The 16,358-nt window shown below is 33.7% G+C and overlaps 1 protein-coding gene across 1 annotated transcript in view; it reads left to right on the top strand.

Annotated features, from left to right (window-relative positions):
- The window catches only part of LOC145676396 (pickpocket protein 19-like), a 189,605-nt gene that overhangs the window by 56,613 nt on the left and 116,634 nt on the right, over positions 1 to 16,358 (top strand). Inside the window, exon 4 of the mRNA XM_081747246.1 lies at positions 8,611 to 8,713. Within this exon, the coding sequence (XP_081603372.1) occupies positions 8,611 to 8,713 (103 nt within the window). The remainder of the gene's footprint in view (positions 1 to 8,610; positions 8,714 to 16,358) is intronic.

Below are 16,358 nucleotides of genomic sequence, written 5' to 3'. Positions count from 1 at the left end.
CCTGTTCAGCAGCGAGGCTATGTGAGACGTGGACCTACTGATTAAGTATAATCCGAACCACATTAGCTCCCCCCAGGAATTGAAACCAGGTGTACCACCCCAGAGGAACCCCCAGGAAAGAATCTAATTTACGGCGCTGGTCATCAGTTGCAGCAATGGTCAAGATTTACATTACATTTCGTCTTTACCATAACTTCTAATTTCCAAAGAAAGAAAAGAAAACAGAAATTATTTTCACATTCTTTAAATTGTATCAACATGTGCAGAAATAGACAGTGCTATATTTATGTTCCATATCAACTAGTTTCTTTCCTTATATTCATATCAGGAGTTTGTGGCAAATTGAACCAGTGGCACTAGCCGAATGATCCCGTGCGTTCGGCTTCAGATCATGAGGCGCAATCCACTAGAGATACGAATTCCTCTGAGAGCAAAGTCGTAATTTTAATTGTCCTCGGTATTTCTGAGTTCGTGTTCCTGTAGTGTTTCGAATACGTCCAAAGCACATGAGGTGCCAGTGGCGAACAATCCTCCGGTTGGTCGATTTCTTTTTAAAAAAAGTGAAAGCAGGAAACTCTCATTGCATCTACTTGGGTTCAAATCCCGTCGTAGTAATTAGTAATTGTTCTGAATGGGAAGATTTTGTTTATTTAATTGGTATTGTTTTATTATTATTATTATTATTATTATTATTATTATTATTATTATTATTATTACCACAGAAAGAAAGAGCAAATAAGATAATCGAAGGTATTCATAGGAACAGAAAAAAATGTAGGGTATGTCAGATGTTTTTAGTTTGTTACCTGAACGCAATAATTTTATTACGTTTATGAACTTAAAGATAGAATTACCATTTTATGACAACAAGAAATGGAATATAAAGATTTGTTAGCTGATGTACTGCATTTTGTTTCGCCCTTCTTCTAAGTAGAAAGGTGAGGTGATATCTTAAATAGGATCATTGTCATGACTAGCGAAACCTATTGTAAGTTCGATCACTCTAAGCAATTTGTGCACAGCTACGAACAATTCCTTGGAACTCATTTTGGCCCATACTACAGCGCAAAGTGCGTGTTTAGTCCTTACGTGTTCATCAATTCTTGTCCAAACATGTTACTTGGCAGACCGTTACGAAGGTTGATACAGATAACGTAATTTTGTGTCGTTGGCGTTCCACCTGTAAAGGAAGGTGTCTCAATTTTTAGACATATGCTCTCGCCTCGGGCCCTGATTTTTCACGGCACAGCATTGGACAGATACTTATATTCATTGGAATCTGGTGTTTCAGAACTGTGGATTATTTGTTTTAAGTTAATTAATTTAACAAACCTTACTCTGTACCTTGTTTCCTATTTTTACGCGTTTTACTCACTTTTACAGTTTTTCCACTAACTCTTTAAGAAGAGGGACAAAAACAGAAATATTGGGGAGAGAAAATATCACGAACACTATTCGCGCGTTCTTCCCTTGCCTGAAGTAAAACAAGAAAATATGGTGCACACGCAATTTTTGGTCTTCCATTTTCTATGTGGTGACATATCCAGAGGTGGAGTGGGTCAGTGGGTCGTGGGTTAACAGTATGTAACCAACTGCGGCTCATCATCCAACGTGACCTGCTGCGACGCACCACCCACCGTGAGCCACCAATAACTATTACGCACTCTGACCCACCGACCCTCTCTGCTCACTGCATCCTAGACAGCATCTTCTGACGCGACAAAACGCCAATGAACCACAAAATTACTCCCGAAAATATATTAAATCGCCTATATTGTTTACATTAGGGTGAGTCTAGAAAACACTAAAAAAAGTACACGAACCAGAAAAGTATACGAACCACGGAGGCGATGAAGGTTACGTCGCTTGTAAAGGGATAAGTCGTTGAAATCGTCGTTTTATTTTTGTCAATCATAGTGCTCTTTTAACCGTATATATGAGAAGATATTTTATAACAAAATGACGCTTGCCTTTTTACTGTATATCATAGTTCTCACATACTCACTTTCTAATGATCGACGACAGTTGCCATCTAGATTCATACAATTATCGCAGTCAAGATTTTTCAGTTCATGATGTTGAGGCAGCGGTTATTCTTGACCTCCGGAGTTCACTTCATGAACAATTCGTCAGAAAAAAATAATATATAATAATAACCGCATGCACATGACTATCGATATTTCGTGTTGGTCCCTTCGCTATTCTCCGCAACGAATTGAAAAAGCGCGGACCAATATGAAGTCCTCGCTGCGACTCGGTGGGAACTTCAACACCCCGATGCAAGATATCTGTTTCGACTCGACGAAACCCTGCCGGCAGTGGGACACTAGCGGTAATCCTTCGACTCGTTTCTGTATTGATAATCGATGTTCACCCGCAAGTGGGCCACTAGGTGTTGGTGATGTATACGGCACGTGATAGGTCCATTATCTTATAGCCTCGCTGCTGAAAGGGACGTTAAACTCAAAATCAACTCAACTCAACTCAATAAAAAATACAGTGTTTCGCATCATATATCCATATATTCTTGCCATCGCTTTATAATAATTGTTAAAAGCTTTTTTATTATATAGAGTGCTTAAAGAAAAGGGCAATGAAAACATAATGTTGTGAGAAAAATAGTCATAAAATTTATAATGTAAACTTCTTTATGTTGGTCTACGTACCTTGATTTGGGAGTTTCAAATATCAACCACTTTTTCTCTGAGAAGTATCGATAATTGAACAAGGAAATAATTAGACCATGATAATTTAATTGAAATTCGTCGTAAGTCTTCCCATGACAAACACTTTATCATTTTATATCGTAAAGGTCGGATCCATCATTATTGTAACAGAGCGGTGTTTGTGAGATCCGTAGAAATTCAAACTCCGATTAGTTAGAATTTGACAACCTGATTCTAATACAAGTATAAACTCTTTAGTCGCTAGAAAAGAGGTCATGAATCATGCGTCGGAATTGATGACGATGTGTTTTGGTATATCACTGGTTCAGAGTGGGTGGTGGGTCGGAATAGGTCATGGTTTTTAGTAAGTCAGAGTGGGCTGAAGCAGCTGTTGGATCATGGGTCAGAGTGGGCTAAAGTACGTGGTGGATCATGAGTCAGAGTGGGTCGTGATGGATAGTGGGTCAAGTTTTCATTGATCCAAATCAACTGTATTCAAATGTATAAAACCAAATCGAACAAAGAGCAATGCTACTACACAAAACGCTCAACATCTTAGCTATGCATGACAAACTATTGCATGATCCGAATAATTCTAGTATATCCAGAAACCATCATTTGTCTTATTTTACCGAAATACGTCATGATTTTCCTGACACCCTGATATTAGAAATGTTGTTAATACGCAAAGTTCGTTGATCTCATCACTTATTCACTTTTTCTCTTATGATCATCACAACCTTTAGGGTACTTCCCGTAGATATAGAAAGGTGAAATGTAGTATGTAGGCGTGATGTAGCGTGCAAGTAAACCAATGAAAAGATACAGGAGAATTTTTTCCTCCTCCAAACCCGTAAAGTGGAGTGTGTTGATTATTATCCAACAAAAAGACTTGAAATCCAATCAGAAAATTCATAAAATATAAAATATGTAGCCAAGTCTCGACTTTACAATAATAATAATAATAATAATAATAATAATAATAATAATAATAATAATAATAAAGAAATAACAGAACTACAAAAATAATTACGTAAACAATACCTTCCAATTTAGAAAAAATGATTGTCAAGACGACGGGCCGTAACTTGTGGTGGCAGGGGAGCCACTGCTCCCCACCCCCAGGGAAACTCCCCGCTGTTTAAAGGGTTCCTATTTTAAGACAAAATTTTCTTACTCCATACACGATACGAAACTGAAATTATAAGTGAAGCATCAAACAGGTTCACTACAGTACATAAACAGAACAGCACACTAAAGGTAAATAAAACAATAATGAGTCGTGGGCCCATTTCAGTAAAAAATGTCTACTATTAGAAGCACTAGAAATAATATATATTCGTATATTATTATCAGATCTATCAATATGGTCCCCTTAATAAATTTGTCGTGTATGGAACGGCAACAGATGCTCAACAAACGACACATCAGATTTTGGTATGCGGGAGATTTCAAGAATTTCAGATATCCTCTGATCTTGTTGCTCGATACAGATAGGACGTCAAAAGTCATGACCTATATACAGTTTAAATTAAGGCAAACTGCTGTCGGCCCTCGTGGCCGAGCGTTCTAGGACAACGTTCTAGTAATGAAAATACATTTTTGCTTGTATTCAAAAATTGCCCAAGGATTTTTTTAAATTTTCATAAAACTTTTTTCATTATAATAAGCTTGCAATTTTACTATACGGATCCATAGTAAAAGCAATAATAATAATAATAATAATAATAATAATATATTAATTAGTAGTAGTAGTAGTAGTAGTGTTAACACCATTGATAATAATTATATTGTTTATGTAGGTTACTTGATAAAAGTACTTGAAACTACACACAGTATTTGGCTCGATTTTCTTCATTTCGACTCGACTCGAGTCAAGTTGGAGGAAATTTTTCGAGTTGAGTTCTCGAGTCGAGTTCAAAGATGTATGTTTTGAGTCTAGTCGAGTTTGAGTGGAAACTGGAACGAACTCTCTCGTGTCGATTCTTACAGTTCTGCTTTACGTTCCAAACAATGAAAGACGATAGGAATTATTTTAACATTCTCTGAATTATATCAACACGTGTAGAAATAGTGTGTGCTATGATTATCTAACATAACTACTAGTTTATTTTCCTATCTTTGTCTGAGGAATTACTGCCATTACAGTCACCCGGGTTCGAATCCCGGTGTGGCATTTAATATTTTCTCTTGATTGGAAAGTATTGTTTACGTAATTGATATTGTATTTATAATTATATTATTCCGTTATTATTATTATTATTATTATTATTATTATTATTATTATTATTAATATTAATATTATTATTAATAATAATATAAATAATAATAATAATAATGCAAAGTCGAGACAGCTACATATTTTACATTTTATGAATTTTCTAATTGGATTTCACGTCCTTTTGTTGAATAAAGGACACACTCGCTTGAAGGAAACTCGGCGGTGGGAACTATCATCCTCTTGCTTTTTATTTGTTTACTTGCATGCTACACCAAGCCTGGATTCTACATTTCACCTTTCTATATCTACGGGAAGTACCCTACAGTTTGCGATGATCATAAGAGAGTAAATGTATAAGTGTTGAGATCAATTAACTTTGCGTATTAACATTTAAAGTATCAGGTTCTTAGAAAAGTCATGATGTATTTCGGTAAAATATGACAAATGATGATTTGTGGATATACTGGACTTATTCGTATCATGCAATAGTTATGTCATGAATAGCTAACATGTTGAGCGTTTTGTTTAGTGATATTGCACTCTGTTTGGTTTGGTTTTACAGATTTGATAACACATAGAAGATGGAAGACTAAAAATTGCATGTGCACCATATTTTATTGTCTTACTTCAGGCAAGGAAAGAAGGCGAGAATAGTGTTTGTGACTTTGACTGTCCTCAATGTTTCAGTGTTTTTGTCCTTCTTCTTAAAGAGTTAATGGAAAAACTGTAAAAGTGAGTAAAACGCGTAAAAATAGGAAACAAGGTACTGAGGAAAGTTCGTTAAATTAATTAACTTAAAAAATAATCCAGTGCCCTGAAACACCAAATTCCAATCAATATAAGTATCTGTCCAATGCCGTGCCGTGAAAAACCTGGCGTCGCCTCGTATATGGCATATGGCAGCATATGGCAGCGCCCCCGTACATATGAGTTGTCAATTTAAAGTTGACTTCTCTAGACCATTCTTTCTCCACAATATTTTACTATTTTACCATGACTGAAATCAGAAAGTTTCAACATTATTACACTGGAATGGTAAAAGCGTGTAATTACTAAATTCAATGCAGCGTCATTTTTCTTTTTCCCAGAACAGTGATGTCTTAGAGTAATTGCTTAAGCGTTAGTTTCGTAATGTTGGGAACGCGAGTTCAATTACGGGTGTGGCAATTCAGTAAATATTTAAATCTACAATCTACGATACTTCTGATGTATACTAAAATGAAAAAGTATTCAATTTTTCTGGGTGTAAGAGTTGAGACGACCTCCTTCACAGGTGATATGCCAACAACACAAAATTATGGCATGGGTATAAACTTTATTCGTAGCCGTCTGACAAGTAACGTGTTTGGACAAGAATTGATGAATACATAAGGGCTAAACACGTCCTTACTCCTGTAATATTGGCCAAAAATGAGCTCAAGTAACTGTTCGCAGCTGTGTACAAATTTCAAATTGTGATCGAACTTACAACGCTTGGTACTGTTATGATCCTATTTAAGATGTTACCTCACCTTTCTACATAGAAGAAGGGCGAAACAAAATGCATTACTGTTATCAGCTAACAAATCTTTATATTCCATTTCTTGTTGTCATAAAATGGTAATTCTATCTGTAAATCAATAAACGTAATAATATTATTGCGTTCAGGTATAAACCTAAGAAACATCTGACATACTCTATATCTTTTCTGTTCCTATGAATACCTTCGACTATGTTACTTGTTCTTTCTTTGTGTGGTAATAATAATAATAATAATAATAATAATAATAATAATAATAATAATAATAATAATAATAATAATAATAATAATAATAATAAAGGAATGAAATAATTACAATACCAATTACATAAACATTATCATCCCATTCAGAAAAAAATAATAATTGCTGCAATGGGACTTTCCTGCTTTCACAATTTCTTTTTAAACAAATCGTAACAACCGGAGTATGGATAGCCATACCCTCATTAGTGCACTGTCACATACGGTCTTACTGACTACGTCATTGATAATAAGGTTCGAGCTGTGGAAATGGAAACAATGGAATAATCTGCTGGAAAGAGGAAAAGAGAAATATGGAAGTTCTGGGAAGTGGATGAAGAACGGAATATACTGGAATCAGAAAGCAGGCATGTCTAAACTTTGCCCGCGAAGCTGTGATGAGTGGCCGTTTAACGTACGCTTTATAGAACATCTTCTCTGTTTATTAATGTATTTTGTATGATCCTTTTGCGAAATATAAAAATTACAAGCTATAATGTAAACAAATTGAAAACTGAAGCCATTTGCTTTTTACGAAAAGGGAAAGTTAAAATTGTTTTAATATAAATAACAATTGTAGTAATATTGTCCGAGATTGAAAAATAAACGTTTAAGCACAAGGATATTTCGAGAGTTGGCTTTTTTCCATATAAATAAAACACGAGTAAACTTTTAAATCCATATTAACATCTTTTATCATTTAGAGTACATTCACAACTACAATAGTTCTGTTTGTGATATATAATTTTTACATAAACGTTTCCAATTTTTTTTTCGTAAAAAATATGGAATATGTAAAGGATATTGCTTTTAGTGTCTTTTTGCGACCCGCAATATAATACATGAAATCTGAAGTGGCCGAATGGATTGAAAATAACGTTGGGCATCCCTGACCTACACAGAGACCATTTATATAGACGCGCAAACAGAGTCTATTATAATTGTGGCTAGTAGAGCGAATGGTTTGAGGAATTGTAAAGTGTAGTTGCAGTTTCAACTATCAAACGGTTAAACGAAACTAAACCATACCAAAGAAAATGATTCTATTTTGTATTTATCATTGAGGTTTTATCTTTAAAATATAAGGAAAAAGCATAGGAAATTGTAATTTGGTTCAAAGGAGAAACAGTTGACACCTTTTTAATCCAAAAGACATTACTACATAACTTTCGGAACTATTCCAAATTATGTAAACATGTTCTGAAAAATATCAATCTAATGTTTATTTTCAATCTGAGCCAAACCAAATTATGGTTTAGAATCCCCTTCGTGACATTGTATGTCTGTATGTCTTTTCCTATTTCAATTTAAATGGAATTTTCATAATTTTGTTTCTACATAACCCAATCTACAACATTGCTATTGTAAAAGTGTGCAATTTTCTAAATATAGGTCACATTAGGATTATGTCTTCTTGCTTAACAGCAATATCTTAGAGTAGTGTCTTATGGGTAGATTTCACAAATTGGAGTCATGCGTTCCATGTCCGCTGAGTTCATTATGGAAATCTTTATTTAGTACTAGTCTTTGGTAAGTATATGACCGTCTACAAGTTATGGCTTTATTTCTTTGTTACGTAAAAATATATGTTTCATGCTCCTGCTGTATAATCGTAATATGAATAACACGTGTGTTTTCAGCATACATTTAATAATTTATTTCACAAATGCCCTACTTGTACTAGAAAAAATATCATTTCATATAACTGAAAGTGTCAATCATGGAACTATTTTTGTTCTCTTTTTTTTTTTTTTTTTTTTACAAAAATCACCCTTTTTTGATTAACAAAAAAATAGATTGAAATTTTACAGGAATTATACCAAATCAGTAATATTTTAATATATTAAATAAGGTTATAATATAAATATAAATAGTACTCAGATGATCACAAGGACTTAGTTCTCTCTGAAAATGAATGTACTTATTAGATGAGCTTTCGCAATGAATTCAAATTTAATTTCCAGAGAGGGGTTAGCAGCTGGAAAGGAATTAGTGAACAACAATTCACTTGAAAGTGGTGATAAACAGTTTCAAATAGTGGCAGCTTATATCATTACCAATACGGAGGTATGTAGAAGCTTCTATTCTTTATGTTCAAAATCTTTCTTCACTTCATATCTTAATGAAGATTTCAGCATTGTAAATAACATTTGAATCCAATATTTTACATAAAAACAGGGATATAACCGTTAGAAATCCAGCTTGATTTAATACAACGGAACATTTATATTTAGTTATATAAAAATTAGAAGGTTTCACCATAGGAAATATTTGTAAATATTAATTTGAGCAATTAGGCTAGAAGAGAAAATGAACTGAAATGTTATTAAATATTTTTTTGAATATTAACCGTCAAAAATATTAACTAAATATAGCGGTAATATTTTTGGAGACTAATATTTATAGTACGATTTTAAATGCAGATTCACTAAACGAGTTGCATTAAGAATTGCAATAGGTATTCAATGTGTAACTGTCACTTTATATTATATTATATTGTCAAAGTATATTAAAACAATAATTCTCACAGGAAAATTATTGGTAATCTGTTAGAGAGTAGGTTTCAAGGGACACATTTAAATGTCAATATCTTACGTATATAATTGTGAACAATTGTCATATTATTTTACGCAAGGAAACATGAAACATGCGTTTGAGTTACAATTTCGGATATGCTCTGTATAGTTTTCATTCAATACTTTCTAATAGGAACACCAATTCCGTCTCATAGATTCATCGAAACATCAAATGCTGAATACATCTTAATTAGTAATGGTTTTGCCGTTGTATTTTGATTTATGTACTGCTTGTTGTAAAATCAATCATTATATTTAATTTTGAATTTAAAATCCTGTATATTATATAAAGATATAATATATTGGCGTATACACACAGAAATAGGGCGTAATTATAACCCTTTAAAATTAAGTATATAGAGTTAAACATATATAACGAAATACAGAAGGGGCGCAACACTACATGTTTGGTATTTTATTCGTTTTAAACTATATAATTTTGTATTTTCGGACAATTAGTTAAAGTTTTGATACAAACTTTTTGTATGATGCTTTTATCATAGTCGTGATTATTACAAAAGAACCCACTAATAAAACATATAAGAAATTTTCTAGTAAATTATGTCTAGCTTTGTATAAACTTAATGATTTCCTTTTAATTGCTTGAAGTTCTCAAACACACACACCTATATAAATCCACCTATATATATCCACATGGGATCCATCGAGCACAAAGTTATTTCCCACCTCAATGATCAAGCAAGGCCTAAAGTGCGCTCAATTTAGAGATATCTCACATGTCAATCAATGCTAATTAATTTCCAAACAGTTTCAATGGTTTTGGGCACGATACTCATCAGTAGGCTGATCCGATCGCATCTTAATTTCTAGAAGGAAATGTAAAATGTTCTGTAGCATCTGGCTTCATCAGGAAACGTATCACTCATCCAAATTATACATTTTTGCTATGTTAATCTTTGGCGAAAATCATAATATATCATATCATGCAAGTACTCTCTCCTAAGGTCAATTTTTGATCACCACCAATTCACTTCAATCTGGTGCCAACAAAGGGAAGAAATCCAATTTACATACGAATTCGCATTATGAGTGACAAATATGGTAGTTTATAACTACAACATCTAACAGATTACATTGTTCCCACTACGTGGCATCCGAAACATTCCGCACAACTCTCGTATATGTGTACGCAATCTTGTGTTGATCGTACCAGATGATTGAAGTTCAACATAGAGCTACGAGTTTCATATACTATGTAACTATTGTAACAGAGCTATGTGATTGTTATCAGTCAACAAGTACACCCGTTTTTATAACATAATATCTTTACTCTTTCAAGTGTGAAAAATCTCCAAATTCTTCTAAAATGCAATCGATTCTGTCAAGAACATAGTTCGCATTTCTATAAGCTAAAGGTTTAAGTTATTTTTACTCCTACAAAATAGTTTTAATTAAACCTTGGAATGGACTGTATCCAAGCTTGTACAGGAAGGGGTTCGCATAGCTTTCGTACGCGAAATAAAATTTACGGAATATATTTAAGTGCCAATCACATTATCGAAATAAGGCCAATCGTTTGCATATTAATTCCAATTCGATACGCTTTTACGGTTGTCGCTTAATAAGAAGTTTCTTTATACGCAGATGGAAGCTTCGACTCTTCATGTATTATTGATAATATATGCATTTTAACGTACACTTCAGTACTTCTATAGTGAGAATTTCCTGAGAAAAACTGTTTCTGTTCTCATTGGATGTATTACTTTAAGTTCTGTACCAGAAACAAATAACCACTAACATTTTGGTTTGTTGTTATAAATATTTTGAAATTGAATGTAAGTATTCTTATTCAGACAAAATCCCAATGCATGATATATCTTAAACCCAAAAGAAAATGTCATTTCCAACGAAAACTGTTTCTACCATTGGTTATGATGCTTTCTTAAAAGGTGCAGAATTCTTCCGTAGGTATTACATACTACACGCTAAGAACGTCCTTGTGCGACTACTGACTAGCTTATGACCCTTTGGCTAACTGCATCACAAAATAAAGTACCGCGTTGGCTCTATCAGCAGATGGAGAGAACTCGTGTAGTGGAAATACTCCGGGTATGAGCCGGGTGAACCAACATTTCAATGTATAGTCTGTTAGGAAAGTAAATGTCCACCTGTTTTTCGAGTCTGGCATTCCTGTGCTCCATCCCTGGAGAGTATGAGAATTAAATGAATCAAATGTTTACTGCGGGGCAAGAAGAAAAGTGTAATATGAATAAGATATTGCAGAGGGGCACAAGCTGTGAATACGAATAGTGCATAGTGTAAATAAAGGACGACACCGAAAGAGAAATCCAGAAACAGCTGCTAAACAGAGAGAAAAGAGTAGAAATTGTCGAAGTGGGAACATAAAACACAAGTAGAGCACATACACCCACAACTAAACGTTCATCAATCCATGATCTTTGTGTAGTGGTTAAGGTGAATGCTTAGAAATGGAAAGGACGGCATTTCGGATCCCCTGCAAGGAGTGTTTATTTTTTTAATAATACATACAGCTCATGAGAGATCTTAAAAGAGGTCGTATTTAGTCTTTCGTAGCAACTATTGTTATTAATGTTTAGTACTGATAATAGATGTTGTCTTTGAGCATTGCTCTTATTCTTGTCTTCATTTTGAAAGTGAAGAACATCCGAACAATTGCCACCAAAATTCCTCTTATTTTGAATGTAAACGCCATTTGCAATTTGTAAAGAATACAACTTAAACCTTCCGACGTAGCTGCAAAAAGTAAAAAAAATGGAATTGGAAGGGTTCGAAACTCATACTCATAGTTATTAGAAATACAATCACTACGTGTCTTAAACCTCTCGACCACGTTTCTACGTTGAGCAGTAAGAGGCTTGTGTTTAGCTTAGGCTGGTCAATACGTTTTGCAAAGAGGCCCGGTTTCGATCTGAGACATTACAGGAGCGAGAAGGGAGAAGGATGCAACGCACTTTTCTCTCTACCTCTGTGTGTCTATCTATCTATTTGCATATGTATAACGCTATTTGTGAATGCAATAACGGATAGAAAATCAAACCAATATATTTTTCAACTCGGGTGGACGGCCCGTATAGCCAGTGCTTTGTCCACTCACCCACTGTGTCGTTAGGGATTACAAGCACTGCATTAGCAGCTATCACTTCCGTGGGTTGTATACTATGATCATATGTTAGTTCTTTGCTGGAAGTCGGCAATGTTCTCACATGTAGTAGTTAAATCTACATGCTATGTAATACATGAGGTATTTAGACCTACATGCTTTTCATATAATGTAATAAAATGGTCATGCTGGGAAACAGAAAAAGAACATTCATTGGACAAAACGGAAACTATTGGTATCAGAAATATTTGTCTACGATTAATGCGCAGTAATATAAATCAGAATAGTTACTGTTTAGTTCAGTAAACGAAGAAGGGGTATAGAAAGCAAGCATGTCGAGTCAACGAGATCGATCAGAGTTGACAGAGACGGAAGCAGATGTGTAGTAATACAACAACTTTGGATAAATTGGTATTTCGTTCTGTATCCTGTAGTAGATCGTATCACAACTTTATTGGAGAGCAGAGAAAAACTTACTAACCCTATCATATAGAAAACTCTACTAACCCGATCATACAGACACAAATGGATGTAACTATGAATACTACAACTTGGATTTAACGAAAGCCGTTTAGACATTAAGTGGTTCCAGGGTTGTATAAGACACAAAAAGATAAGACACAATACAATTTTTCATACCTCAGCTTCCACTAGACAGATACATGTAATTAATTGTTAGATACTGAAACTGGTGTCGGATTTTAATACATGACATATTGCAGGATAAAAAATGATTTTCATTACTTGTTTGTTTGTAGACAGCTATTAGTTTAGTATTCTGAAAAGTTAGCAAAATTCCGCAATTCGGAAAAATCCGACTTTGGAAAAAATCCGGAATTCGAAACAACTCCGAAATTTAGGAAATTCTGATTTCGTAAACATTCCGAGATTCGGATAAAATCGAATTTTTTCCGAATTTCTGAATTTTTCTGAATTTCTGAATTTCCTAATTTCCGGATTCTTTCCGAGTTTCGGCATTTTTCTGAATTCCGGAATTTTACAGAATTACATAATTTTACGGAAAATGAATTTCTGTTCGTTAATCTGTAACGTGGCGGACATAAGTCTTTGACCAGATAATGGCTACTGCTTTGAAACAAATGCAAAGTATGAGAATTAAATCTTCGTATCTGTAGTTTCGTGTGGAGACAAACAAACTTGTGAAGCAAAGGTTTAAGAACAACTCAAGTTATTAATATAAAGTTTGGCAAAGATTATTCACAAAAGAAATACGAGAGACGTTTTGAATCGAAGAAAAATAACATACAACTTTGCAAGCGGTGGCAAAGAAACCTAACGTATGCAGACTAAAAACAATTCGTTTAACACGTAGCGATCGCTGTTCAGTGGTCAAGGTGTTTGTTCGAATCAACGTTCCATATTTTTTTTCCTTTTGGATTATTGATGGCGATTGATCGGCGATGACATACGTTTTATTATATTCAGATGTTTTAATACTTGAACTATCAAACCTTCAGGAATAATAATAGTAATAATAATAAACTAATAATAATTATTATTAACTTGTAGAAGATTAAAAACTAGGAGCTAATTATCGCTAAGATCATACCATTACAAGCAGAAACTTGACATTTGGAAAGAATATTTCGGTTTTGTTTAATGTTGCCCACAACAAGTGAAATTACTTACCTCGTTTCTAAAACAAACAAAAAAAATAACATGGAAATGAACATTTTAGGTTCAAGACGGGACAAGGCTAACTCAAATATCGTCTCGCTTTGGTGATGAGAATCGACACCAGACGCAAAGTATCGTAAACATTTCCCGTCTTGTCTCGATTCTCGAAACAGTGTATGCCTATTCTTTAAAAACACGCTAACATTGTAGGTTTTTCAAAATGGGTGAATATTATAAATATCTGTAAAAGATTCATTAATAAGACATTGAAAACCGTGCAACCAGGATCGGAGATTTTGTAAGGTCTAAATCATGGAAGGTTCACTTGCTTAGTCCTAAAGTTAGGGTTAGGGTTGTTGTCAGGCTGACGATCAGTAACTAGAAGTCCCTAGATTCGAATTTACATACCTTTACTTTGATTTTGCAGTCCCTCTCAAATCATTCTAGAATTTTCTCATAATAAATAACTAAACAATATGATACTAACCACAAGAAGAATCCGTTTCACCCAAGAAGAATTCTAATTACATTAGGGGAAATAATTAAAAACACTTTTGAAACAAACATTAACTCTAATATAATAAAATGGTTACCATATCGCTCAGAAAATATATATAGTTCACTATAATAAATCATTAAACCAGAGATGTAAATAAATATCTGGATCAAATTATAGAGTTATAATAATTATATTTATATTGAAAGAAATAACTTTTCATTCAATGTATACGATATATCTAATAATTAAAAAATAAGCACATTATGAAAAGAAAATACCTATACCTTTCAAAAAGCAAATCTACTTACACAAATTGAAAACGTCAAACCGCGGCCTGGGGGCACTAAACTTTCTTTAGGTGCACAAACTGCAATTTTGTTTTAAACTACTCAATCAATTATGGTCATAAAAATCTCGGCCCTACAAAAAAGATTAATTAATTTAAGGGCAACCAATGTAACATTAATAATAAATACTCCTGAACACTTCCGACTCAACAAGAATATACATTACAATAAGATATACCATGTTTAGTATATTAATATAAATATAATGTATAAAGAGTACAAAAAAAAGAAAGTAAAGCTAAGCCTAACACACTCAACTATGATCAACCAACAATTCTATTCAACAAACTAATCTCTCTTAAAAACTTAACGTAGGCGGGGCAGCCATATTAGCAATTCTCAATAAGAATCATCATAGACCTATGCTTGGCATTAAAGATAATATCCCACAATTAATTAATAATCTCCGACTCCGTACACGCTATTAAGAAATATTTGCAAGATGAAATAATCTCTAAGAACATATTCCATGTGCAATTGTTAATGAAAGAGCATCTTTAAACCCCTACAAATTCATCGTTATTAATCCTATTAGTACTAAACCTTTATGAGCGACAGAAGAATGAACAATCAAAGACTTTAGGGGTTTACGTGGGTGTGTGACTAACGTAATTTCGCGGTTTGGATTACGTGGCTGATTTTTGACTAGTGACCGTGTGGGTTTACATTTGAACATTATTTTTTGTATTATTTTTAGCCGCAGATACACATGGATTTTTATGTACTTTATCAGATTATGTATGATTAATAGGAATAGTCATTACAAATATTTACATATTATTATGTGTGTTACGGTGTAAAATTACATGTAAACCACAAAGTCACATCGTGTTATAGGCAGTGAATGGAGATGTTGCTATTTTCCTTCGAGCAAACGCATTGTTCGACATTTTAAATATAGGTTGCTAGTAGTGAAATCTATGTACGGAAACTGTACCGAGCTCTTACCTAACTCATATTTTTCATTTAGAACATACGCATAGATTGGGGCTTAAGTGACATAGCCCTCTACTATAATAATTCTACAATTTGAGAGCCTACATTATTAGGGATCTGATAGAGTCTTAGCTCTCTATACTTACATGAACTTTATGTAAACGATGTAGAGGCTCAAACATTGCCGGGTATCTGTTCAAGCTCTTGACACTTCCTGGCGTCCACATCAAGAAGTGAATAACTGATCAAGAGAAGGAAAGCATCACTTTCTGTAAGCAACGATATTAGACTCCAAAATCGATTGGTACCTTGGCCGAAATCCGTAGAAAAAAGTGTAGAAGAGGAATGTAGTTTGAAGCAGATTGATATGTGTAAATGGAAAGAAATACTCTTTGTTTGAATTCCACCATGAGTGACTAAACGAGGGTAGATTGATTTCCAAAATGTGGTTCCAACATACTAAATACTCATTTTCAGTATTCATATATGGTTAAAGAAGACAAATAATCAGTAATTTGAGTATAGAAATGTGAAGTATCAAAACAAAATTTTCATATAAATAAATATGAATGGGTAGTACTGTATTTTGCCTTGAAATTGAAGTACTATCAGT

The sequence above is a fragment of the Thermobia domestica genome, unplaced genomic scaffold, assembly GCF_964235325.1.
Source record: "Thermobia domestica unplaced genomic scaffold, izTheDome1.hap1.1 HAP1_SCAFFOLD_144, whole genome shotgun sequence".
Lineage (NCBI taxonomy): Eukaryota > Metazoa > Arthropoda > Insecta > Zygentoma > Lepismatidae > Thermobia > Thermobia domestica.
This window is presented reverse-complemented; position numbering and strand designations above follow the sequence as displayed.